Source organism: Torulaspora globosa, chromosome 7 (genome assembly GCF_014133895.1).
Source record: "Torulaspora globosa chromosome 7, complete sequence".
NCBI lineage: Eukaryota > Fungi > Ascomycota > Saccharomycetes > Saccharomycetales > Saccharomycetaceae > Torulaspora > Torulaspora globosa.
Window position 1 is genome coordinate 473,990 of NC_050733.1, and position 26,902 is coordinate 500,891.

Genomic DNA, 26,902 nt, shown 5'->3' on the forward strand with positions numbered 1-26,902 from the left:
AGCTCCCTTCTACAGAGACAATTTTGATTATAGGAAGCCGCTGCAGTGTCTATCATGTCAATTAAACTTGCGAAAAATTGGCTGATTGTGAACCAGGGCTCGCTGTGGTGTGAAACCATAATGAAGCCCGTAGCTCCTAGCTGTCGAGGTCGGACGTCAAACGACGGGAATCTGCTTCAACCTAGTTGAAATTGAATATTGCCGGATTACTTTTAGTCGCATAGCTTCGTTCGCAAGCCGCACGTCAAAAAAATAGTGAGAATCTGAATAGAAAAGTCATTCAAGAAAGGTACTTTATACAGATCAGCTACAGCCGTTAGAATATATCTTCGCAGTTGTCGAGCTTGTGTTGTTTTCTCAAATTCCAGTAGTCACCTTTGAATCTCCAGTATGGACTCTTGGTTATTGGGTGAATTTCTTTGACGAACCATCTTGGATGATATTGTTCCTTGGCAGCCTCTCTTCTCTTACGTGCTGCTCTCTGTTTTTCTTCCAGTCTATGCTTTTCTTCACCTGCTTCATCGTATCGCCCTTCCTCCATACTGCGTTGATCTGGCCGCAAACGGGTATCTGTTGGTGCTAACCATGGTAAAAGCTTTGGCTGTGGGGCATTTAGAGTGATTGCGAAAGGAGTCAGGTTGAATGGAGCGTCAGGTCTTGGGTGAACTTTCCATATTAGAAATTTGCTGCCATCGAAGTTTGGTCCGGCGGTTGCTGGCGAAGATGTGGTTATGGTCTTTTGTAGGGCAAAGTCGTCATTATCATTGGATGTCACTTTCTTACCATAAATCGAGTCATTCCAATGACCGCCGAGGACCCACATTTTTTTACCTTGCTTGTTAAAGACTTCGCCCCTCACCTCGTAGGCGCCGCTTGATCTCCATCCACGGGCTTTGAAATTCAGCATACAGTAGTCGCCTGTCGTGTGATTGACGATTTTGACATCCCCGTGATTATCCACCTGCGGATTGCCAACGAGGATACCGATAACTGTGTTGTTTGGTTTTTTCCAGGTGTAGATTTCATCGGGAGATTGGTTGTCGGGCCTCATCTTTATATACCACAACCCCAAGTGTCTGAATGCGAAGGATCTACCATTGAATTTCGAGTCGACGTTGGATTCACCCCAGAAATCCCATTTAGGCGACTCGGTCCAAGTAGCAGAAATGGGGGGATGATGCGAAACTTGCTCGGTAAAAAACCTGTAGTGCTTGTCTGGTCTTGCATACTCAAAGGTCTCCCCAAGTAAAGGATTGAATGGCTTAGCAACCCTTTTGATTGTCGAAGCGTATGAAGATGCAGTAAAGACCCCAATGTACAAGAGTCTTAAAGTGGAATCTTCAAAACTGGCAGCTTCATCCAGTAAATTGATATATTCAAGATCTTCTGCAACTCTTTGAAGCAGAGAAGTAGGTTCGTTGAACGTCACTGGTAACGTCATCCTTGTCATGTCCTTACCAACCATAGATTTAAGCACCGACCAAAGACCTATGGATGGGCGGTCGTCTTTATCAAGCTTCAATCGGTTCCTAACACCATCTTCATAACCTAGATATGAGCCTTCCTCCATCATGAGTCTAGCCTTCTTCGTCTGCCCAGCTGTCTTGACGATTGCGAATATATTGCCCTCTTTTTCTTTTGGCAAGGTTTTTTCCTTTGTAGCACCTGGTTTCGTAACCTCCTCAGACGGTATTCTTTCTGCTTCATCATATGATGGAAGTTTGTCCTCTTTAACTGGGTGAACCTCTGTAACCATTTCTTTCCCTTTCCTCAGCGCTGCTTTGCTTTCGGTTACTTCATTCTCAACCGGCTCAATCAACTCCTGCTCAATATTCGATGCCTCAACCAATTCTTCTGCATCAAAAAACTCATCAGCCTCGGAGCCTGCATCCTCATCTTTTGTTGCGTCGATGAACTTCGCGATTTGGTCAAGTGCATTTGGAGTCTCTTCGGTGGCATTAGGGCCATTTAGGTTGAGATTGTAAAGTGATGTATTCGATGCCTCACCAGCATCGAGGAGGCCTTTTTGCAGAAGTTTCTTCAAATTTTTTCTCTCCTTATCTAGAGATGCTAATCTGTTGCTTTTTTCAATCAGCTCTATTTCTAAGTCCTTGACAGATTGAATCCAGACGTTATTAACATCACGTTGCTTAGAAAGCATCATGACCAGCTTTTTGTCTCTAGCTGAGGTCAAGGAGTTCAATTTCTCAAAAGTTCCCAAAACAGAAGCTAGTGATCTACGAATGATTTCCCATTCTTCCTTACCAGGGATTCCTGAATCTAGTAGTTCAGTGAGAGAAGCTAAATCCATAGAAATAGTCCTTTGCAAAATAGCCAATTTTTCCGCATAAGGGCCATATTGAACCGCTACATCCTCATCATCTTCTTTGGTGACTTCTTCATTATCTTCGGCGTCATCAGACACAGTCCCGAAGTCAACAGAGGCTGTCTGGTCATCAACATAGTTGAGTTCGCTTCCTGTAATTGAACGATTTCCTGGGAGAGCCTCGTTACCATTTGCATCCACTACGTTAGATTTTGAGGAGGAATGGACACTAGCAACGTAAGCCTCTTTGTTTGGAAACTCCGCTCCAAAATTCTTGATTGAGGAGGCTCGCGAAGTCGATTCCAAGCGGTTCTCGAGAATTTTGTTAACGTACATCTTGCCCGATTCTGTCAGATTGTCACTCAAACCCATATCACTCGATGCGATTGACGGTGTGGAGCTTAGCTTTCCCCGCGAAGACGACGATGAGGGAATTCTATTGTGCTGTTTTGCCTGAGGATGATCCGCGGAAGGTTCTCTCCTATCATGAGTCAAATGCAACTGTGAGGAATGACGCTGACTTTCATAGGAATGCAGCTTTTGCACAGTCGTTGAAGAAGAGGCTCCTCTGCTCATAGCAAGAGAGGGCGGAATATTTCCGCTCTTAGTCATCATTTCTCTATCCTTCGAAAACCTTATGGCACCCTGAATGGCCCAAACCCATCTATTAGTTTCAATCGGGTGATTTGCCTTCAGGTGCCATCTGATTGTTCCATCGCTGCCGCCGATGATTTCAAACTTTAGCTTCTCAGAGGAATCAAGATGCAAATAGCAACTAGACATATTCAGCGAACCACGACAAGCATTCCTAGTATCTGATTGATCCTTGAAGTAGGAAAGCTTCCCGTCTTTACTGAGAATAAACCAACGTAATTTATAGCCTTGTGCAAAATTCGTCCACTTTTTCAAATATCCTTTATAAGTGGGTGGTTCATTCAAATTGTTGGTGACATCAATAGCACTCTGTTCTTTGGCTGCCTTGCTCAAGAGTTTCTTCAGCTCTACCTCGATTGCAGCTTTAGTATTTGTAGCAGTACTACTTTCACTCACCTTGCCGACTAGATCAATAGGCAATCGCCCCTGGCGATCTCTCTTGAAGGGATCAGCACCATGTTCGAGCAACCATCGACACATTATTACGTCTCTTTTCTTCACGAATTCATGCAATACAGTATCACCAGTCTCAGGATCCATGCCATTGATGTCTAAAAGTTCTGCATTACGGGGAGCGCTCAAAATTGACTCCAAATGACTGAAATCTCTATTGTTAAACGCAGTTCTGAATTCTTGGGCGGTCTCGGCCACGTAACTGGCCCGTTTTACTTGCATCATCTGTGCAATATTCAAATTTTTGCACACTTCAATAGGCTGCAAGTGTGAGTTATTCAGTACGCAGTCGTTTATATTTGGTTGGTCCATTAAAAAGGCAACCACATCACCACGGGTTTGGAACGCAGCTAAGTGTAACGGCGTGTTGCCATTCTCATCTGTTTGATTAATATCCAAACATACGTCGAGATCTCCGGCATCCTTCTGATTGTCTTTACACCACTCTTGCACTATTTCTTTAATCAAACTCAAAGGTGCCACTTGAACGGCGTAATGTAGGGTCAGACTTCTGACTGCCTTGACGTTGGGATCATCCGCCGGCTGGAACTGGCCATGGATTAGTTGCTTGAGATTCTCAAAGTTTCCTTGACGTAGTGAATCAAGCAACTTCAATTTCAATAAGGGTCTACTGATAATCTGGGAACCTTTGTCACCGTCACAATTGCCAATTTCATTCAGTTCATCCTGATCACTCCGACTCGCCGTATCTGTGGATGTCGTAGTCTTGTGCGGTAGATGTGGTGATTGCTCTTTAGACTGCTCGCGCATAGAGGCCGATGATCGATTTAATGAGCTCATATCGATCGATTTTCCCAAAGGGCGGTTTTTCGATGCCAGCGATTAGAGAAGTACTCCCACAATGATATCTGTGCAATAAACCCTACTGCTTGATTCAGCTCTGGCCTGCAAATAAGATTTTTAAAACCTCCGAAAATCAATTTCAGAGTTCAAATAAATGTCTGAATTATATTCTTCTCGTTGGTCGTTTTTGACTACTCTTTGCTTGCTAGTCCGGCTTCCCCTTCGAGTTTTTCGCTTGTGGTCCTCCATTTGGAAGTTCCTGATAGATCAATACCAAAGTCCGGGTAAGAAATAAGTAAGAAAAGTAGCGATTTAAACGACTAACAAAAGGTACTATGGAATTGGTGAGTAGCACAGCCCAGCTTGTCGTTACAAGCTTCATAAGGATCGTATACGTATTGTATGTAGAATTTATTCAATAGTCAAAGTGGGCATCCTATCCCGAGACACTCACATCGAAATAATCGTAGCCACCCAATAAGAACCTCAGGTCGTCTGATTTCAGGCTGGAATAGGTCCTTGGTTTGCCCTTCGACATAGAAGATGTCCGGCTTTCCTTCTCTGGGGGGTCAGCTTCATTTGCCATGGCCTCCTGTCTCTCGAAGATATGATCTACCTCCAAGAATGATTTTTCAATCAGGGAGATAAATCTATGGGTCTGTCTATGTCTAGATGACACTACCACTGAGACTGAATTGTCACGAATGATGTACCCGATACCAAAGCCATTGGCCGTTACGGGACCGAAACCGAACGTGGCCAAAGATGGATTTCCGCAGTTTGAGGTACTGAGAACATTTGTGTTGATGAGATTCCAAGATCTGTCGTTGAATAGGGGTGGAAGTGGTATTTTGTCCTTGTAAGATTCATTCCACAGACAGTAAAGTGCATACAGATGGCGATCTTGTCCCATACCCATGGAGCATTCTTTTGTGATTCGTGAATGCTCTGCGCAAGCTTGTTGCAGCAATTTTATGCGACCTTCATCATTTGATCGACGATCAAACAGAGACTTTACAAATTTCTTGGACTGGTGCGTTACGCTCCTGATAGCTTCAGTCCTGCCATTTAGAAACATCTTGGTCATTGCGGGTTCATAAGTTGTTTCGAATTTACCATAAAGCGCATAATATGCAATTTGAAACATTTGCTGAACGAAAGCATCGGGTGAAGTCTTGAAAGTTGACTTGATATGACTGGAACCGTATTTGTCAAAGTTCAAAGTAGCAAATTCGTATTGCGAAATTGCGTCGGAAACTCGAGTCTCCGCAAAATGTAAAGAAGACAATAGAAACGAGTCCACTTTCCATTCCAGTTTTCTTGGGATGGTAATTAGGTTCGCCCTAGAAGGCTTTTTGATCCCTGTGGTTCCATCGGCATGGAATATGTCAGGCACGTTTTCTGTGACACCGCGGGCAAAACTTAGAATGGAATCGGTGTAGATATCAGTTGCCAGCCGGAGAACCGTGTGGCCATCTATTCCCGTATGCTCGAAGTTTATGCCAGCCTTGCCGTTCCTTGTTATGATGAGTTGTAGCTTGTCGTACCACCGATTCGAACAGGTACCTTGTTGAACGCCCAGCGGCCTCGCAGCGTTTGCAGAACCCAAATCGATCTGTGAAGTTCCACATAACAGCGATTTCACCAACTCGTTTTCCTGGCCTTTGTAGAAAGAGACATCGTCGAGACAGATGACGAAAAGAGCACTGTCGATTATCTTGAGATTCTTCCAATTACTTGAGTCAACACTGTGAAACACGTAATCCCGAATATTGGCCCACACACGCCTGTTTTCTGTGGTAAAAAGTCCAAATGGGACGTTTGCTGTATAATCGCTTTCCCCATCGTTGGATCTCTTCTCGTTGTCCATTATAATTGAATATAGGTTCCACTCCAATTCTTCTGGAGTGGAAAAAATAGGCACATTGTTGACATCCAGCACATCAAACCAATAAAATTGAGATTTGTACATAACGATAACATGGTGAGATGTAGTGTCCGTTTGTAGATGACATGACTCCTGACCCGGGCCCGGCGGAATCCTGCTGGAACCGAATAGTTTGCCGTACTGGTCCATCGAAAGCGGAATCTTACCGCGAACTGTGTCTGCCTTCAAAGTTCCATGACGAATCTCCTTGATAAACTTCAAAATTGAAGTCACCAACTTCGCCGTTCTCTTGACCTGTCCAGTAAATATCCCGTAAGGACCCGTGCCTGTCTCTGAAGTGTCCTTGATCGTAGGGTCGTCTTGTAACTGGAAAAAAGGATTAGAATTCAAAACAACCGAGGCCTCATATAGAAGATAGGCATCATACCAGAATTGTTCGATGTACGACGAATTGGGATTTTCATGAGCCAAAGATTCGTCGTATTGCAATAGTTTTTCATGCAAAGTTTGCATCAATTCCAAATTTTCATCTGAAAGGACACATTTTCTAGTCCTCTTATTCTGTTTCTCGTCTTGTAAAGGCTCTATCCTATCAAGATATCTATTTAAAGTATCCTTCAAATCGGGTATAGGCAATCTTTTCAATAAATTTGATTGTAGAGCAGTATCAGGCATGTCAAAACTCGCTTTTATACTTGTTCCAGGAAGATTCAAATAATGACAACAGTACAAAGCTGGGTCACCTTATATATAGTTAAGGCTTCATTCTGATTCCCTTCCTAGATATGAGTTCGTGTGACTCCTTGTGTCACGCAAATTGTGGATCAACAACTTGAACAGATGAACTATGAGGTATGAGCTTGGAAGCTAGAGGGCTAGATTGGGATGAGCAGCGAAAGGTTTGAGCATTCGAATGACTCCCACCCGCGATGCCGTTGAGCCGAAGCATGTCATTTTTAGGGGTTGCACGCTACATATTACCCGGAGTGATATTTTGGATCACGTCGTACGTAAACTTCAGATTTGTCTCTTTGCTTCGAACTGATAATGTAAAAGGGAAGATCTCGGGCCATTTTTGTACCATTCAGGGTCTGGGCGGCTAATTTTGCCATGCTATTGTGATTAGCTCCAGGACGATATCTAAAGCTTACAGAGATATTACACAACGCCTGTGAGCGGATCTTCTTTTCATTTACGTGGGGAATGGATGGTGATGAGAGAGTGAACCTGACACCTGCACAGCAGGTGGATCAGAATGGAGTGGTAACACCCTTGTTGCATCCAAGACAGAGGAAAAACCAGGTTCAGTACCAGTTGAAACAAGTTATAGGGAAGGGCTCGTATGGAGTAGTTTATAAAGCTATCAATAGGAAAACTGAACAGGTTGTGGCTATCAAAGAAGTTACATATGATGACGATGAAGAACTTACGGACATCATGTCAGAGATCGGACTTTTGAAAAATCTGAACCATATCAATATTGTCAAGTACCATGGGTTCATTAAGAAATCGCATAACCTTTATATTATTCTGGAGTACTGTTCTCATGGATCTCTGAAAAATGCCATATCGAGGGGCAAAGGAATTCCTGAATCAAAGGCAAAGGTGTTTGTGAAGCAGACTCTGAATGGCTTGCGCTATTTGCATGAGCAGGGTGTAATTCATAGGGATATCAAGGCCGCTAATTTGTTGTTGGATGCCAATAACGTGGTCAAATTGGCTGATTTTGGGGTGTCGACGAAGGTCAGTACTATGTCGATGGCAATGACTCTGGCGGGTTCGTTAAATTGGATGGCTCCAGAGATTATCGGCAACAGAGGTGCCTCCACGCTGAGTGATATATGGTCTCTGGGGGCAACAGTACTAGAGTTGTTGACTGGGAGTCCGCCGTTTCATAACTTGGTGGATGTTAATATTTACTACGCGATTGAGAATGATACCTTTATACCACCTGTATCTTTGTCCCAGGATGCGCAGGAGTTTTTGCTCAACTGCTTCCAAAAGAACATGTACAAGAGACCAACGGCGGCTCAGCTGCTGAAACATAAATGGCTATCAAATACGGATGCAGATCGGTTGGAGCTCTTCAGAGAAGAATGCGAGGATTTCAATTATCGGTGGGATCATGATTTCAAAGACTCCACCATCCTGAATAACCATACCACAGAACAGTCCAAATTGACGTCCCATGATTACATAAATGATTGTGGTAAGCAAACGATTTTGAAGTCACCGGAAGGACTGTTGAAAGCTAACAATACTTCCGCACTCTCCGATGACGATGTGAAAACAATATTCGATCAACTAGGTGTCGAGAGTATTTATTTAAAGATAATGGACCACGTTGGAGAAAATCCCGAACTACTTTCAATACTTTTACGGTTTGATAGAAAATTTTACGCATCTGATTTGAAGAGATATTTTATGAAGATGGGAGGTATTGCAACAGTATTGGATAAAAGTGACATTATTGCAGAGTTTTTTTTGAAAGATGAGTACAAAACACTAATTCAATGCGGAATTCTTCGGAAAGATAACTTGGAGAAGCTTGACGATTCTATAAAGCTCGAGCTTATTTTCAGGCTTCTGGAGGTCTCTGGATCGGTTTCATTCTGGTGTAGTTGGTGTTCACAGAATCTCAGTGTTGCGACTTTGATATCTAATCTTCAGAACAAATACGCTCAGTCCATCATACTTAAACTGTCTTTGTTGCAGGAAAGCTCAAGTTGGTTTCACGAACAGCTTATAGATAGGCTCACTCGACTCGAAAATGTGGCGGCTCTGGATCAACAATTAATATCATTCCTTTTCAAAGCATTATCGTCGATTCTCATCAAATCACGTAGGTCTTCCCCCTCCTCCACAACCGGATCGCTTTCATATTCCCCAACATCGTCGCAGACGTCAATGAATTCGTTGGCATCTACACTCTCTAAGCCAGTTTCTTCTTCAGCTCAAGGTAATCCACTAATTTTACCGCCGAAACTTCTTCCTTGGCTTTTGGATTTACTGAATGATGACATTTTCTATAACATGAAGAATTTGCATCTGTGGAAATATTATTTTCTGGTCATACATCATTCGACACATCTCGATAAAGTACGCTTAAACAGATTACTCCATTCTCAAAAGTTTCTTCAGCTAAATTGGCGACTACTTTATGTGAAAGACGACCCCAGTTTTTTTCACAAAGAATGCCAAGGTCCTGTTGTTCAGTTATCCCTGTCAATCATCACTGAGTTATCTCTTGAGATGGATACGTTCAACCCACTTTTACAGCATCTCGCTCTGACGTTTCTCAGATATGATGATGAATGCATTGCGGGGGGGTTAGAAATTTTGTTCAATCATTTGCAATTTGCATTGCACCACAATTTCAAGGTTATTCGGACTATCAAGGGCTTTTCGATAATAGCTCCAAATATAGGAAAGTCGGCTTCCGCGTTTTCACCAAAAGAATTCAGTAATATCCTAGAATATCAGGAACTGATAAATCCCTTCTTCAGTATCCATGAAGATAATCTACAATTTGGAAACTTCATCGCAAAGTTCATCAAAATTTATTCTTTAGGTCCTTTTGATGCTGCTGCAATGAGCATTGTTCTGGATTCAGACTTCGCTAAGAGATCTATTCTTTTTTTCGAACAATACTGCAACAGTTTGTTAATTCAAATTGACTTACTGAAATTCATTAAATTGGTGTTCAGTAGAGCTTTGGAATATTTCGAGTTTAAGAAAAGATCCGGCGATCCGCTAAACGACGATGTCCTTAAATGCATTCTGATGAGATTGCAAGAAATGAATGTATTCCTTGAGAATAACTGGAATAGTCAACAGCCCGGGCAGGTCGGCTGTGATTCGATTCTGATTCACCAATTATGTCATGATATTCAGGCTCTATCGTTGCAGACTCCGTCTTCGCTCTCGGCTACGCGAAGCTCAGCGTTTGATCTAGACACAACCGCTGATTAGAGATAGCTAGCTATCCATATGATGCGGAGGCCTCCGCATTAGTGTCACGTGAATTGAGACTTTGATGTTCAATCTAGGTAAAAAGTAAACAATGGAGCAGATCAAGAGATGTAGCTCACTTGGAGTCGCAAAAGCTTCATAAAATCTCAGAACGGTCTCTCGGGCATCAAGTCAACACAATGAAAAGCCTCTTAGGCTTGCGATGTACACCAGACGGCCAATACCAAATGAGTATTGCCCCTCGCAACCGAGTGCTCCGACGGTAGCGCAACCGGCAAACCAGTTTCAGGTCCTCGAAGAAATAGGCAGAGGTTCATTCGGGGCTGTCCACAAGGTAATTCATCTTCCCACAAAAAAGGTGATGGTCCGAAAGGACATCAAGTACGGTCATATGAACAGTAAAGAGAGGCAGCAGTTGATTGCTGAATGTACGATTTTATCTCAATTGAAGCATGAGAACATTGTCGAATTCTATTCTTGGGATTTCAATGAGCAAAAGGAGGTTCTATATCTTTATATGGAGTACTGTTCAAGGGGCGATTTGTCCCAAATGATCAAACACTACAAACAGGAACATAAATACATACCGGAGAAAGTTATCTGGGGCATTTTGGCCCAATTATTGATGGCCTTATACAAATGTCATTATGGAGATGATTTATTGCCTTTGACTACAATGTATGATCGCATGAAGCCGCCGGCTAGAGGTAAAAATGTTGTCATCCATCGAGATCTTAAACCGGGGAATATCTTCCTTAGCAACGAGGATAACGAAGATAAAGATAATAAAAATCATAGAAACATGGATTATAGCCAGGTCGTGGTTAAGCTAGGAGATTTTGGTTTGGCTAAATCGTTGGAAGCTAGTATCCAGTTTGCAACGACTTATGTTGGGACACCCTATTATATGTCACCAGAAGTACTTATGGATCATCCATATTCTCCGCTGAGTGACATCTGGTCCTTGGGTTGTGTGATATTCGAAATGTGTTCGCTACACCCGCCCTTTCAAGCGAAGACATATCTCGAGTTACAGAAAAAGATCAAGGCGGGCAAATTTGAGAAAATCCCCGAATATTATTCAGATGGTTTGAACCTCATGGTCCATTCTATGGTTGACGTTGATCTTGAGACGAGGCCTTCAACCTTTGAGCTTCTGCAAGACATTCAGATACGAACGGCTAGAAAATCTTTACAACTGGAAAGATTCGAGAGAAACTTATTGGACTACGAGAATGAACTAGTCAATATCGAGAAAATCCTGGAAAGACAGGCGATGGAATACGAAAGAGAGTACTCTCAACTGAAGGAGCAATTCGTACGAGCAGTCGAAGACCGTGTCTCTGAAGTGGTCAATGGTAAGAAAATCGGCAAAGTCCCGGAATCCATTCATGGCTACTACAATAAAAGGCTCCCTCGACCAGCGTACCACTGGCAGACTAGGTATCGATAATAGTAACATTAGCATTTGATAGGGTAAAATAAATCACTGAAGCTTCGAACCAGTGAGAGACTCAAAGGCTTCGAGGTATTTAGCTCTTGTTCTTTCCACAATGTCATCTGGCATCTTCACCCCCTCGACGCCGGCCAGTTTGTTGGAGGTCAGCCAATCTCTCAAAAATTGCTTGTCGTAAGAGTCCTGGGATTTGCCTAACTGGTAAGTAGCCTTACTCCAGAACCTAGAAGAGTCTGGAGTGAGCACCTCGTCAACTAGAATGATTTCATCTGTTTTCTCGTCAATACCGAATTCAAACTTAGTGTCGGCGATGATGATACCCTTCGTCTTGGCATACTCTCTAGCCTTCGTGTAAAGGTTGATGGCCAATTCTGCGACCCTCTTACATAGGTCCTTACCAACCAGTTCTTCGGCCTGAGCTGGGGAAATATTTTCGTCATGATCGCCTTGTTCTGCCTTGGTAGAGGGAGTGAAAATGGCAACGGGAAATTCTTCGGACTCCTGCAAGCCCTCTGGTTGCGCAAGTGAGTGAACTGTCCCGCTCTTGGTGTATTCCTTCCAAGCGGACCCAGTGATATAGCCTCGAACGATAACTTCCAGAGGGATCAACTTGTGCTTGTGAACCAATAGAGACCTGCCTGCCAATTGCTCCTTGTACTTGGCCTCACTCAATTCCTTTGGTAAAAAGTCGAAAATGGTTTTACCAGCTGGAATTTCCACTAAATGATTGCGTACGTCTTTTGACAGGAACTGAAACCAGAATTCAGACAATTTGGTCAACAGAATACCTTTGTCGGGGATCGTGTTATCCATGATAACATCATAGGCAGACATACGATCCGTAGCCACAAAGAGCAAAGTCTGAGAGTTAACTTCGTAAATGTCTCTCACCTTACCTCTGGCGATCAGTGGAAGAATCCCATCGAGATTGGTCTGTGCAATTGTGACACCCATTTTTCGTTTCAAAGCCAAATCACGCCTCCTGAGCAAAGAACCACGACTAATCGATGGCTTAAACCATTCTGAAGCTTGCAAACCTTGTCAAAGCTCATCATAAAGCACTAGATATTAGGCTAAATTACCTGTATTTCCACGTCATCTGACTTCTCTCGAAGGCGGCCGGGTAACGGGATCTTGAAGAATTGGTCTTTTAGACGAAAGGCGTAACGAATCCATCAACATAGATCAACATTCAAGTGCACTCTAACTTGCGGTTAAAGTGAGCTCGGTGATCGCTGCTGACTGTCTTTTTAGACGTTATCTGAGGGGCTGGTACCTGGGACAGGCGTTAACTGAGTATTCAAAAAACGCAGGACGACAGATTCGGAAGAAAGAGGTGAAACACCAAAGCTGAACGGCAAGAGTCTTCTTATACTAGAAGAGGATCAACCGCTGAAGCTTGATCTATTGGTGTAAAATGATCAATTCTGGTTCGAAAGTTGGTACGACCTCCATAGCGGCTATTATGACATCGTTGTCGCCTCCAGGCCAGGGCCTGGAGAGCGGCAACCTCGCGATGGATGCTGAAAATCATGACTTACTGAGAGATCCCAATTTGGTTGAGAACTACTCTGATATCTTGGAGAAAAAGCCTAATCGCTTTACCAATGGAGGCGGGGGTAATGGTAGCGAGACCGATAATGAAAGCGAGAGTGTTAGCGGGAGTGTTGTTGTGACGAGGAATTCGGCTAATTCGTCGCCACTGAAAAATAGAGCCAGCTTGTTAAGTAATACATCAAGCCATTACTCGGTGCAGTTGGGAAAACATGGGCCTTTGCAGGAAGGAGAATTGGAGAAAGGAGAAGAACAAGAACAAGATGTACAGGAAGTGGAAGACGAGGGGGAAATAAGGAATGGGGATTCTATGAAAGAACTCGAGCTCGATTCACCCAACGATTCGAAGGACCAAACAAGCATAGGTAGTATGGACGTTGATAAATCTCCCACCGGAGATATGGCACATGAATACGAGTACTCAGACTCTGATTTTGAGGAGAGTATGGAAAAGAGGCTGCATGACATGAATAATAGCACTTCACTGGATAAACACGATGATCGGAGCGAGAGCGAGCTTGAGGACCCAGTTCTACGTCTCTCGCTCTCTGAGGTCGAAGGATCTGAGAGCGATGGCGAGCTGGCGGAGGAAACGAGAAGTTTGACTTTGGGGTCGGATGGGGACTCTGAAGCGGATTCAGAGCTCGATGAGTATCAACCGCTTACACCACCAAAGGAATTGGACCCGGAAAAGCTATATGCCCTGTATGCTTTCAATGGTCCTGACCCATCACACTGTCAACTGAAACAGGATGAATCATGCACATTACTGAATGATCAAGATTCGTACTGGTGGCTGGTCAAACGATCACAGGACAGTAAAATTGGCTTTGCGCCAGCTGAGATCTTAGAGACATTCCCAGAGAGGTTAGCTAGGCTGAATTGCTGGAAAAACGAGAATATGTCTTCTTCATTGGATGACTCTCCTAAGGCGAGTGATATTAAAAACTGCGATGAGTTAGTCAATGGAAAAGATAAGGAATCTTCTTCGTTAGAAAACTATATGAAGAACAGTAAATCTGTTAGTTTCAACGATGTAGTCAGCTATGCCGATCGCTTCATTGAAGCAAATGACGATGCCGAGGATTATGATACTACACATTACGACCAGTTTTCGGAGGCTAAACTGAAGCTGACCCGTTTTCCAGATGACGAAGAAATGAGCGAGGTTGTGAGCGATGTTTCATTCAACACTGCGGCGATGACTCCCCTAACTGTTGAAAAAATTAGGCGACCTAGAGCTCATCCCGTGGAGGAAGCCATTACGACATCCACGACGATGAGTTCTCAAAATGAGTCTGACCTACGAAGGGAGGCAAACCGGGCAGTGAGGGAAGAGAGCGATGATCTGCGTAAAATATTTGAAGCACCCATACCGCCCTTTAGCAAGACCCAATCCAGCAATGGACCCAACATGCAGCCTTCCAACTCAGATTACTCAATTTCGACCATTGGAGATTTTTCTCCCTCATCTTCTGAATGGACTAATGAATCACCACAACTTCATGATGCACAATTCAACGCAGGCACTGATACAGCTGCTATCCCACCTTCCAGGGCAATCCAAGATTTTTCAAAATACGTTGAAGAGGAACAGTCGGACGGAGAAGCCACATCGATATGTAAGTCCGTCGAGTCAAACGCCGATCTGGATAAGAAGGCCAGCGATACGGAAAACTTGCCTGAAAACAAGCATGGCAGTCTGGTTTCGACATCCTTTTCATCTGAACAGATATTCCTGGACTCCGGTCGAGCCAACTCTTTCACTAGCATCAATAGCGCAACATCTTTGTCAAGGCAGCACTCAAGCGCTCAAAGTTGTTCAACTAAACGTCATCCAGTAATCGATCGACTATACAACCCCGTTTTTGATAAAATGGATGAACTAATGGCACAGCTCGACGAGGTTGCCAGAGAGTAAACTACATTTATTGCATTATCTACCAAGATCCTTCATAATTCACTGTATTTTAACATTTGAGCACCCGCTTGATAAAATCTCAATCAAGCACTTGATAGTGGAGCTGATCGAGGAATAAGCGAATTCCAGTTTGGTTTTGAAGCTGTCGAGACTAAAAGTTAAGCAGTATATTTGCTGTCTTTCACGATTTGAAGCACTGACTTTCACTAGTTCACCATGAACTATTGTAAGATAGTCATTTTTCACGTCTTGATAAATACCGTTCTTGATAATGACGTATTTCAGCAAGATCATCTCGAGACTTGGACGAATGTAGTCTACAGTTATCATATCTTTAGAGCAGACATACCGTTTTAATCGCCATTGGCTTGAGATTGCTGGTCTCAAAAGATGCAGTTGTGGAAGCTTCTTGTTAAGCAGTCAGCGGACTGTTAAAAGCCGTAAGATGTCTGATTCATTGACCGCCAAGTCAACGACATGGATTAGTGGTAGCCGAATTAGTGCGTTGTGGGTTGTTTCCACAGGTGGTGCTCCTGGTACGTGATTGATTCCATGGTAATTCCAAAGTGGTACGAGGGACGGCGATTCCTCCAAGGTTTGCGGTTGATGACAGCGGCCGGGGAGCATTTGGTATTCCCGCAGCTAACGCCTTAGAAGATTCGCTGACACTTGGCTGGACCTCTCTTTGGTTCCTTAAAGTTTGGGGAAGACCTCCATTACGAATGCGAATGAGACGACTCGAAACACAGCAAGGATGTACTCTGGTGGTAGTAGCACAATTCCAACGCCAATAGCGATGAGCAATGGCGTCACTGTATTTGTCGAGGGAGTAGTGCGGGAACTAACAAGTTCTCGACGATGTCTGGACCGCGATCTTCGATGCACTCTAGTAATACATCGCCGATTATGAGCACGTCTATTATTGCGAATACATTAAGGATGCTGTAAAGGATGGATGAACTCAGTGCAAGGCTGATAGCTATAGGGGAAGTGTTTCAAAAATTGTGCAAAAGCTTCGATGAGCAAAATGCAACGATAAAAGAGTTGAAGCACGAAAATGCCCAAATGTCCAAAGAGCTATCGGGTCTCTTTCTATGCAGCGGGAGAAGAAAAACGAAACTAGTCTTCAGGATATGTTTGTCACTGATCTGCTCAATTCCATCACCAATGTGAGTAGCGCATATTTGAGAAGAATCAGGCCCCAGAATAGGAATAAGACTTCTCAATCGAGCGTCAGGCCCGTGTCGTCAATGAACGATGTGAGCGCGCTCAATCCCAACCTGAACGGCGTTGAATTTGCAGAGAGCAACGATCTTCTTGGAGATGCAAGCCAGTTCCGTAATTTCAATGATAGGCAGACCGGGCATGCAACATTCACTTAAATCCGAATGGAATCAAGAGAAGGAAAAAGAATACCGCTTCGGGTGAAAACCCGATGAGTTCAGGCTTGAATAGCTCAAATGTCGCGAGTGGCGTGCAATCCTACAAGGATTTTACATCGTTGAACGCTTTCGGCACGATAAGTTTACCGAACTTGACATTAGATCACACCGGCATGACGCCGTTTTTGAAAGGTGGTAACAATCCTCGTTCATCCAATAGACTGCAAGATGATACTCCAAGTCAAGGACAACCAGGTGGGATACCGTTGCAGGCCAACCATCTAACTGACCCTCTCAAGAGCCAGCCATCGAGCGATGATGGAGACAACAGAAGAACTCAAGATAAAGACGAGGACGGGTTCCAGGAGGACGATGACGACATCAACGATTCGCACGGCAGCTATGACGACGAGGACGACGGTGGACGAACAGATGCGCGTAGACAGGGCGTTTCCCCTCATCCCAATTACGAGACCGCGACAGTCCTAACTGACAATAAAGGACGCCATTGGGGGATCAAAGCGTTCTCAAACAAACACTTGTCCAGTAAGAATGAAAGAGTCCCTTGCAAGGACGGAGATAGCGATTTATCATGCCGTGGCAACAAGCCAAGAAAAGACGACTCGAAACGAAATGATGCCTCGGGCGTCCACGATGAGGATTACAGGCTCCCAGCAACGTGGAGGAGTGTATGGTCGGCATAGGTGGAAACCCACCAATGAAAAAGCTCGAAGAGCAGTTCGGTAACAAGCGGAAGTCAAATCTGAACAAATTTCATGTCGTTTAAATTCCTCGAGAAGATCTGTTGCGTCCCAACAGAGATATCGCCGGGCGAACTATGCAAAGAAGACGGCAACGTCGGCATCAAGGATATGAAGTCCCCGCAACAGGTCACATCATGTAGCCAATGGAAACCAAGTATGCGTTAGTCTGACTTTTTCTGCAAAGCTGAGTAGATGCAAACGAGCATTCTGCAAGTATAAAAGGAGGAGGTATTTCTCTGTTCGTGTCAGTGTAGGACGTACGTTAGATTGTGAGGAAAGCTATATCTTAAAAGGAAGAACAATAACACAAAGATCAACATTAAAGGTCCTGTTCAAAATGATTAAAGATATCGCGCCCCCCTCAGAAATCGAGGCGAAAGGCAATAGTGATCACTATCGCCTTAATGATCACTATCTTCGTGTCTGCATTTGCACTTTGGGCAGGTTACGCACTTAATATTGCACTGCACGAGCTCGATACCACCAGTAGGAGCGCTATCACACCTTAGATACTTATCTGGGTGACAACCAGCTGCTGCCTTTGGCGCAGCCGAACAACGTACAAACTCGGACCTGTAGAGACTGATCTAACGGCGGAGGAGCAGGCAGGGCCGACTGCGTGATCGGAGCTATTGATACAGTAGTGTCACTGGGCGTGGTCGCGGACTCTGGCGGTAATCGCTAATTCATCGGTACATGCAGTAGCACCTATACTACGTGACGACGGGACAGTAGTCACTAATGATTAGACAGGTTGGCCAGTATTCGTGCTCAGAGACCCATATGGTAATTATCACCACATGTCAACTATGCACGCTAACACTACCAACGGAACGAACAGTTCAATCTCGAGAACTTCAGTAGTGGAGGGACCGAGCCTGGCGAAGAACGAGACGAATTGTCCAGCACAGCATGACAACGATTATGGAACTTTAGATCACCAACTCAGCTTAACATGGACGCACACGCCTATCAGTACATTTTATGGGACTATAACCACAACCAACCTATGAGCTCGGGCTGGTTCCATGCTTACCAAGACCAACCCTATTCTGACTCTTCGAGTGAGCTCATTCCCTACCCAGGCTATAATCACCCACCAGCCATCGGTGCGTGCTATGTCAGTTGATCAATCACTGAGCCAATTGAAAGCTGACGGACTACTAGAACAGATGTACTACCACCAGACCACCATCCGGTGGATGAATTGTATTGGAAGAAGATCGAATATAAGAATCTAAAAGAAAACATTAACAAGTACGGAACGCTGCTCGGTAGGATGATACGGAAAGGAGATAACCTTTAGTCGTCGTCAAAATATCTAGCACTGCCGCAACCGGAGAGAAGCACCGGTTGTCCAATATCAGCGCGATCAAGTTCTTCCCGGAGTGCTATGGGGACGAATACGACTGAATACAGAAAAATCACAGGAGAATACAGTCACTTTTTTACGCCAAAGAAATTACTTCATGCGCGAATACACATACAGCCGCTGATATACATGGCATAACGAAACTGATGAAGTATTTAAATTAAAGTCAAGTTATTACGCGTCCTGCATCTCGCTTAACGTGTTAGAAGTGTATTCTTGTATTCTTTCAATGTTGATGTATTCGCCAATGGATTGGTCACTAGATACGTTGTGTTCGTCACTCAATACGTCGTACTCGCGGATTACAGCTGAAAGATATAGACAGCATCGCAGTCTATAACGCACGTCATAGATCGAACTTCAAGGTAAAGGCTTGATTAGGACGTTTCTGACATTCTTAATCGTCGGATATTCATAGTGTGCAATGTGGGTGCCTGATGCAAATTCTCTTTTGCAACTAGGCATGCTTCTGAAGAGCTCAATGGCTCAAAATCACGACGAGCGGAGCCAAGCAATGGACGCTCTAAAAAGCTTTGAACTGCAACCGGAGTTTCTGGATTATCTGTGCTATATGTTGATAGAGGGCGAAACGAACGAGACACTCAGGTCACATTTCTCCGCAGAGGACTTACAAACTAACAGAGCTACAGCAGGTCTTCTGCTCAAAAATAATATGCTGGAGCAAGGTAGTCTGATTCATGGGCAGCATAACCTCGAATACGTTAAAAAAAATATTATCCATGGCCTATATAACAGCAATAACGTTTTGGTGTCGAATGTCACCGGTATTGTCATCACGACCCTGTTTTCAACCTATTACAGACAACATCGTGAGGATCCTATGGGTATCGAGCTTCTTTCGCAACTGCTGGAGCTGGCTAAAAAGGGTAATGAAGCCAGCATTAAAGCTCTTTCCAAAATCATGGAGGATAGCGCGCAATTTTTCCAGCTCAAATGGAGCGGCGATATCAAACCTATCGAGTTGCTGATCGATACATTTCTCAACTTTGCATCAGATCCATCATCAAAGACAGTGATTAGAGCTGAGTCCATCAAGTGCTTAAACAACATCATACCATTGCAATCACAGAGCTTTTTGGTGAGGTTGGACGAATTCTTGGCGATTATCTTCAAATTGGCACAAATTGATGAGAGCGAATTAACCAGAGGACAAATATGCGTCGCCTTTTCAATGCTTCTTGAATCCAGGCCAGACAAACTCATCGATCATCTTCCAGGTATTATAAAATTTATGTTGCACTTAATAGGTACTGTAGATGATGAGAAAGTTGCCATTGAAGCATGCGAATTTTTACATGGTTTTGCCACAAGTTCACAAATCCCAGAACATATCGTTCAGCCTTACGTCAACGATATAGTTCCCGTGCTGCTGGCCAAGATGGTCTACAACGAGGACTCTATTTTGATGTTGGAAGCTTCAAACGAAGAAGACGCTTTTGAAGAGGACAAGGACGAAGATATCAAACCAGTGGCACCCCGCATAGTGAAGAAGAGGGATGGTGATGATCAAAGCGATGACGAAGATGGCGATGACGAAGACGTGGACACCCAATGGACCTTGAGAAAATGCTCAGCTTCAACCCTAGATGCCCTGACATCCATTCTACCAAGAGATGTAATGACTGTGGCTTTTCCCTTTCTTAGGGAGCATTTGACCTCCGACAGATGGTATATTAGAGAAGCGACTGTTTTGGCATTGGGTGCTATGGCGGAAGGTGGAATGAAGTATTTTGATGACCAGTTGTCTACTTTGATTCCTTTTCTTGTGCAGCAGCTGAAGGACATTTGGGCACCAGTGAGAAAAATAGCCTGCTGGACCTTGAGCAGGTTCTCACCGTGGATAATGAACGATCATACCGAATTTTTGATCCCTGTCTTGGAGCCAATCGTCAATACTTTGATGGATAAGAAAAAAGACGTGCAGGAGGCCGCCATTAGCAGCGTCGCTGTGTTCATTGAAAATTGCGATGCAGAATTGGTGGAGACACTTCTTTACAATGATTTGCTAAACAGCTTCAGCAAGTGTTTTGATTTTTACAAGAAGAAGAATTTGATTATTCTTTATGATGCGGTAGGAAGATTTGCTGAAAAGTGTGAGCTTAATGATCATGCAATGCAAGTCCTACTTCCACACCTCATTTCTAAGTGGTCATCTTTGCCAGATGACGACAAAGAGTTGTGGCCGCTGCTGGAATGTCTGTCGTATGTTGCCACCTCTCTAGGTGAAAAGTTTATGCCAATGGCCCCTGATGTCTACAATAGGGCTTACAGAATTTTGTGCCAGTGCGTGGAGTTAGAAACGAGATCACAACATGATCCTACGGTTATTGTCCCAGAGAAAGATTTCGTTATAACGTCCCTTGATATGATAGATGGTCTTGTTCAAGGTTTGGGGCCTCGATCTCAAACTCTTCTCTTCCCGCAAGAAGGAAGAGACACGACACTTTTGCAAGTTCTACTCCGTTGCTTGCAGGATCCAGTGCATGAAGTCAGACAAAGTGGTTTCGCACTTTTAGGTGATATTGCCTATTACTATGAGCCAAGAGTTCTCTCTAATTCCCTACCTGAATTTTTACAGCTCATTGGCAGCGAAATTATGCACAACGATGATCCCGATGGTATCCCTGCTTTGATTAATGCAATTTGGTGCCTAGGTCTAATCGGCGAACGAATGAATTTGAGCGATTATATAATACACTTTGCTCGTATTCTTTTGGACCTGTTCACAAACTCGGCACAGCAGCTCGACCAGGCTGTCAAGGAGAATCTGGCTGTCACAATTGGACGCTTAGCGATCACTACACCCGAGGTTTTTGCTTCTGGTTCATTCGCATCAGATCTCGTCTGGCGCAAGTGGTGCCTAGCGCTGCAAAACTTGGACTCTCGAGAAGAGAAAAGTAGTGCTTTTATGGGTTTTATCAAAATAATTAATCTCTGCGGCAACCAGGTCTCAGTGTCCGAAGAGACATTGAAGAAGATTATAGAATGTATGTCAGCAAACGTTGACACAACTGCCTTTTCTCAAGATTTTTATGCATTCTTGGTCCAATATGCTAGCAAAATCCAAGGAATACATCTCACGTCAGATGCGCTAGCATTCCTTCAACAGTTCAGTAATTAGTCGGTTATCTTATACATAGTAATTAGTCAGATAAAGTGATAGGATGTTTGATAAAGCTCACCAGAACGTCGTATTTTTAAGCCTTTAAACATTTCTTTCACTATGTTTGTACATTCTGTTACTCCCCAATAAGCTTGAGGAACTCGACTTCTGCGCACTATCAAAATTCGATACGTAAGTTCAAAGAGGTTCAATATTTTACTAAGAAGGCGGTTCTTATCAGGTCTTATCTGATGATGCGCGTCAGATAAGAAAGCGTTCGGCCAGTTGCGCGCGAATCTCCAAGATCATATAAGAAGCCGGCAAAAACGGCCAAGAGATTCTGGAACCCTCGTTGATCTTGCTGATTTGTGTTTAGATTTAAGATTGATTGAAAAGGATTAGTAGCAATGACTGTAATTGACTTTGCCGAAAACTCGATAAAAGCTATCTCCTCCACTCGAGTGGTTCTTGAGGGCGCAATTAAACCGGCTACCATTCTATATTCATCTCGCTCAGGCAAAATCATCGAAATATACGTTGATCAGGTGTTGGATTCCGTAAGTCATCCTCTTCTTCGTCTTTACGATGTTCGAGTCTGTGAAAATGTCTCGCCGAAGGTCATATTGCCGGGACTGGTTGATTCGCATGTGCACTTGAATGAACCAGGCAGGACGGAATGGGAAGGCTTCGCTACCGGTACACAAGCCGCATGCAGTGGTGGTGTAACCACCGTGGTAGATATGCCATTAAATGCTATTCCTCCAACGACTACTATTGAAAATTTCAATATCAAGCTGGATGCGGCGAGGGATCAGCTGTGGTGTGATGTGGCATTCTGGGGAGGCATGATCCCTGGTAATCTTGACCACTTGATTCCATTGGTGAGAGCGGGGGTACGAGGTTTCAAGGGTTTTCTCATCGATTCTGGTGTCGATGAGTTCCCAGCAATTGACAGAGCATATATCAAAAAAGCTCTGAGCGCTCTGAAGGATTGCAAAACTCTGTTGGCGTTTCATGCCGAATTGCAGATCGATGATAACCTGCACACGATAGCTGATTCTGAGGAGCTCAAGAAGATAAGATCTATGGATGGGAAGAAAGGTGCCACGAAAAAGCAAGGAGATTCTCTGGCGCTATCCCATGTACTGTCACCAGCTGAACCAAGAGCTGGTATTCCTTCCCACCTTGTTCATAATGATGATGTGATCGAGTCGCCTTTGGAAACCGCAGCGGTACTCGATAAGGAGCTGTCAAAAGTGGATCCATGTTTGTATTCATCATTTCTTCTGTCCAGACCAGACAGGTTCGAAACCGATGGTATCTCAATGATTCTGAAATGTTTAAAGGACATAATGAAAAAAAACGCAGGGAAAGTGCCCCCAGTGCATATTGTTCATCTCGCTAGCATGGACGCGATACCTATTATACGGCAAGCCCATAAGGAAGGTTTACCAATAACAGCTGAAACTTGCTTTCATTATTTGAGTCTAGCTGCGGAGAATATTCCAAAAAGTGCTACTCATTTCAAATGCTGTCCTCCGATTCGCACTGAGGTCAATCGTGTTGCCTTATGGAACGCCGTCCGTGCGGGTGTGATCACATCTGTGGTCAGCGACCATTCGCCTTGTACTCCTGAGCTCAAAAGCCTAGCCAAAGGTGATTTTTTTAGTGCTTGGGGCGGAATATCCTCAGTTGGGCTGGGCTTATCTCTTCTATATACAAAGAGTCGTTCCATGAAGCCAGTAGTGTCGCTTACCGAGATTGTTAAATGGTGTTGTGAAAACACCGCCGAGCAAGTCGGTCTGCAACATCGTAAGGGTTTCTTACGCATCGGTTATGATGCAGACATCGCAGTTTTCGACACGGATGCGAGACAACGTATTGACAATTCGTCGGTTTATTACAAAAACAAATTGACGGCATATCATGGTTTAACACTGGACGGTGTAGTCATGAAGACCATTGTACGAGGCAAAGTTGCTTTCAGTTATGGAAAAGGCCCTTCCAATGCTCCTCATGGTCAAACTCTTTTGGAGCCCAGGTTTGCATAGTTACCTTTATTTGGCAAGTAAATCATACAGCTTGCTTTCTGGATATTCTGAAAAACCACTGCAGCATAAAAACTTGGGCGCAACTCATCCCTACTACCAACAATATACCATAAATTGAGAATAAAGCAACTCTGCGACTGGTGGAACGAACAGTGTAGTGATTCCTGTTGTTTCTTGTCTTGTAATACTGCATATTCCGCTCTAGAAGATACAACTTTCTCTCAATGTTGTCTACCGAATCCTCCAGCGATTCCTGCAGTTGGATAGCGCTGGCATCTTTCAGCTTTCGCTGTTCCTTCCTCGCTTTGCGTCTTTCTGATCTATCGTTATCCTGGCGAACGCATTTGTACTCAATGTCCAGATCAACAATTTTATTGTGCTCTTCTCCGCCTTCGAAACAGAAGGCATATTCTCCTCTGTGTTCGGCATAGAAAGACCACTCGCCTTGACGCTCTTTGGTTCTCTTGAGTAGGGGTGTGTACTTATCAGCAGGCCCGAATATTTCATAATTCACTTGAAAATCATTGGCATCACCTTCTTGAACGGCAAAATAGTACGATATAGTGCAGCTAACATCCGGCGTGAGCGTGTAGAAACATTCTCTTTGCCCTTTCCTCAATTCGAAAGTTATGGGAGATCCGAAGACGAGGCTGCAAAAATATAGCAAAGTTGGAACTATGAGAGAGCGATAGATCATTGACGGCGATGGCTCTGCCTGCACTCGACAAGCTTTGACCTGCTTCGCGTTGTGTGGTTGACGTTTTGTACAGAACCCTCGCCTTGAGATCGCGGGCACAATAATGGCGACCAACTGTTAAGAACAGAACAGACAGGAACAATAGAAGCGCAATCGTTTCCTCCTTTTCGGAGGATGGAGATCCAAAAGCGGTGAGAGCAGCGCCTCGGAGCCTTCTCGAATGATAGCTAATCCCTCACCTTTAATACGTATGGTGTCTCTTCTAGAGCAGCGCAGCCATTCCAATCTTGATTGGGGCTTTAAATTCTCTTCGATTAACTGGTACTTTCCTTACCGCGTAAAAGCCTATGTAAATCTCCTTGTAATGATAGCGGTTATCGAAATCACACTCCACACATGTCGCTGACGAATGTCTATTAGTGGCCTTGTCTATAGGTGACTGTTTAGCGGCAACAGTAAAGTATAGACTAACTTTCTGTTCTCTGAAGATCAGCACAAGTACGACATGGAAACGTCGGCTTGGCGGCTAAATAAGTAGAATGTTGTGTCGCAGATTAACGGAACAGTTTCTGGCCCTTCGATTCCCAGTAGGAGGAAGTTAATTCTAGTATAATGCTTTCGCAATCATTTTGCCCCTGTATGTCTGTTAAAGCATTAAAATCTCTATGATCTCGATTCGAACTGGAGGTTCCTGCTCTCTAATCTCTCCTGGACCTTTGAGTCTCCAAGCCGTGAGCGTTTTGGTTGACTGATCTCTCGATGCCATTTTGATCAAGAAGCATAACCTGTTAAGCAAGGATAGCCTTGTTAGTTTGATCGGTCGAACCTCTGGTGTTCGCGTTGACAATATAAGGCGTAAGCTCTTCTGTCTTTTGGTCTCTTAAAAACGAAAACTTCAATAAAGCCCTAGATTGTGGCTTAATCCAGTCCGTTTGAAGCTGTTGGAGCTTTCAAAGCTGACATTCGAGTATCATGGAAGGGAACGCGAATTCTGCCGCTACAGAAGAAGTACCAGGAGAGATCAAAGATGAGATGAGCAGATTGTATCGTGAGATACCGAATCTTTCAGATGATTATGAAGTGATAGATAAAATTGGTGAAGGGACATTTTCGTCTGTGTACAAAGCTAGAGATTTGAAGGGGAAGATATGTCATAAGTTTAGCTCTCATTTCTGGTCGAAAGATTCACACTATGTTGCGTTGAAGAAAATATATGTCACCTCATCTCCCCAGCGAATCTACAATGAGCTCAATCTACTTTACATGTTAACGGGATGCACAAGAGTGGGACCGCTGTGTGATGCGACAAGAGTACGAGACCAGGTAATCGCTGTCCTGCCGTACTATCCGCACGAAGAATTCCGAAATTTCTACAGAGATTTGCCGATCAAGGGTATCAAGATGTATCTTTGGGAACTGCTTCAAGCTCTTAGCTTTGTGCATTCTAAAGGGATCATTCATCGCGATGTCAAACCTACGAACTTCCTCTATAATCCGGAACTCGGCCGAGGCGTGCTTGTGGACTTTGGTTTGGCTGAATTGCAGATGGATTATTCAGGTGAGATGTTAGAGAAAGATGCTTCGCTCCCGTTGAAGGACAGAAGAACTTATGACCAATTTTGCCCATGCATAATGCGAGATACCAATATCTCACCACATCATAGAGCGACCACGCCAATGGTAACGATACAGAATGGTAAGGTAGTTTACCTTAACAATGTTACTGGAGTCGATCTAACTAAGGGATATCCGAAGAACGAGACACGTCGCATAAAGAGGGCTAACAGAGCAGGAACCAGAGGCTTTAGAGCTCCAGAAGTGCTGATGAAGTGCGGATCTCAAACAACAAAGATCGATATCTGGTCGGTAGGTGTGATTCTCTCGAGTTTGTTGACAAGGAGATTTCCCATGTTCCAAAGTCTAGATGACACTGATTCGTTGTTGGAACTTTGTGCTATATTCGGTTGGAAAAAGATTAAAAAATGTGCCGCCATCCATGGGTTGGGGTTTGAGGTCAATGGTCTGAAACACATCAAGGAAAGTGGTGTTGCTGGTGGTCTCAAGGGATTTGTTTACGAGCTACTGGATGCAGAGTGCCAAACAGGAACTTTTCCAGATTATAGCATTGCGTTTGAGACCTACGAGTATTTATCTCAAGAACTTCACAACAAGCGATGCATCGAACCCCGACTTCCCGATAGTGAAGGAACGTCAGATGGACCAGAGGCGTATGAGCTGAAGCGCTACCAGGAGGAGATTTGGTCAGACCACTACTGGTGCTTCCAATTGCTCGAACAGTGCTTCGAACTGGACCCGCAAAAGCGGAGCTCTCCCAACGAATTGCTGCGCAGCGCATTTTTCAACGAGTTAAATGAATCGGGTGTTTACACTGAAATTGAAAGCACTGAGGAAGACGACTCTGCCGGATCAGACGGATTCCTTGCGGAGGAAAATGACGTCGTTTTAATATCGGGCTGAATCAGT

General features: G+C 44.0%; 11 protein-coding genes across 11 annotated transcripts; 7 read left to right on the plus strand and 4 right to left on the minus strand.

The window, feature by feature from the left end:
* Positions 1-316: 316 nt before the first annotated feature.
* HG536_0G02760 (uncharacterized protein) lies at positions 317-4,234 on the minus strand (the record flags this gene model as incomplete). The annotated part of the gene is made up of 1 exon (XM_037285193.1): positions 317-4,234. The coding sequence occupies one exon, from the start codon at positions 4,232-4,234 to the stop codon at positions 317-319; it is 3,918 nt and encodes a 1,305-aa protein (XP_037141089.1).
* A 439-nt stretch (positions 4,235-4,673) lies between these two features.
* YAT1 (carnitine O-acetyltransferase YAT1) lies at positions 4,674-6,800 on the minus strand (the record flags this gene model as incomplete). Its single annotated transcript, XM_037285194.1, has 1 exon — positions 4,674-6,800. One exon carries the CDS (start codon positions 6,798-6,800, stop codon positions 4,674-4,676), a length of 2,127 nt encoding a protein of 708 aa, XP_037141090.1.
* Positions 6,801-7,328: 528 nt separating this feature from the next.
* CDC15 (serine/threonine protein kinase CDC15) lies at positions 7,329-10,097 on the plus strand (the record flags this gene model as incomplete). Its single annotated transcript, XM_037285195.1, has 1 exon — positions 7,329-10,097. The coding sequence occupies one exon, from the start codon at positions 7,329-7,331 to the stop codon at positions 10,095-10,097; it is 2,769 nt and encodes a 922-aa protein (XP_037141091.1).
* A 202-nt stretch (positions 10,098-10,299) lies between these two features.
* On the plus strand, positions 10,300-11,550 carry KIN3 (serine/threonine protein kinase KIN3; the record flags this gene model as incomplete). Its single annotated transcript, XM_037285196.1, has 1 exon — positions 10,300-11,550. One exon carries the CDS (start codon positions 10,300-10,302, stop codon positions 11,548-11,550), a length of 1,251 nt encoding a protein of 416 aa, XP_037141092.1.
* Positions 11,551-11,583: 33 nt separating this feature from the next.
* Positions 11,584-12,507, minus strand: ADE1 (phosphoribosylaminoimidazolesuccinocarboxamide synthase; the record flags this gene model as incomplete). The annotated part of the gene is made up of 1 exon (XM_037285197.1): positions 11,584-12,507. One exon carries the CDS (start codon positions 12,505-12,507, stop codon positions 11,584-11,586), a length of 924 nt encoding a protein of 307 aa, XP_037141093.1.
* Positions 12,508-12,970: 463 nt separating this feature from the next.
* On the plus strand, positions 12,971-15,028 carry BUD14 (protein phosphatase regulator BUD14; the record flags this gene model as incomplete). Its single annotated transcript, XM_037285198.1, has 1 exon — positions 12,971-15,028. One exon carries the CDS (start codon positions 12,971-12,973, stop codon positions 15,026-15,028), a length of 2,058 nt encoding a protein of 685 aa, XP_037141094.1.
* A 1,435-nt stretch (positions 15,029-16,463) lies between these two features.
* Positions 16,464-17,114, plus strand: HG536_0G02820 (uncharacterized protein; the record flags this gene model as incomplete). Its single annotated transcript, XM_037285199.1, has 1 exon — positions 16,464-17,114. One exon carries the CDS (start codon positions 16,464-16,466, stop codon positions 17,112-17,114), a length of 651 nt encoding a protein of 216 aa, XP_037141095.1.
* Positions 17,115-18,970: 1,856 nt separating this feature from the next.
* Positions 18,971-21,688, plus strand: KAP104 (Kap104p; the record flags this gene model as incomplete). Its single annotated transcript, XM_037285200.1, has 1 exon — positions 18,971-21,688. The coding sequence occupies one exon, from the start codon at positions 18,971-18,973 to the stop codon at positions 21,686-21,688; it is 2,718 nt and encodes a 905-aa protein (XP_037141096.1).
* A 389-nt stretch (positions 21,689-22,077) lies between these two features.
* Positions 22,078-23,721, plus strand: DAL1 (allantoinase; the record flags this gene model as incomplete). Its single annotated transcript, XM_037285201.1, has 1 exon — positions 22,078-23,721. One exon carries the CDS (start codon positions 22,078-22,080, stop codon positions 23,719-23,721), a length of 1,644 nt encoding a protein of 547 aa, XP_037141097.1.
* A 22-nt stretch (positions 23,722-23,743) lies between these two features.
* Positions 23,744-24,418, minus strand: ERP3 (Erp3p; the record flags this gene model as incomplete). Its single annotated transcript, XM_037285202.1, has 1 exon — positions 23,744-24,418. One exon carries the CDS (start codon positions 24,416-24,418, stop codon positions 23,744-23,746), a length of 675 nt encoding a protein of 224 aa, XP_037141098.1.
* Positions 24,419-25,390: 972 nt separating this feature from the next.
* On the plus strand, positions 25,391-26,896 carry CDC7 (serine/threonine protein kinase CDC7; the record flags this gene model as incomplete). The annotated part of the gene is made up of 1 exon (XM_037285203.1): positions 25,391-26,896. The coding sequence occupies one exon, from the start codon at positions 25,391-25,393 to the stop codon at positions 26,894-26,896; it is 1,506 nt and encodes a 501-aa protein (XP_037141099.1).
* Between the last annotated feature and the right edge of the window lie 6 nt (positions 26,897-26,902).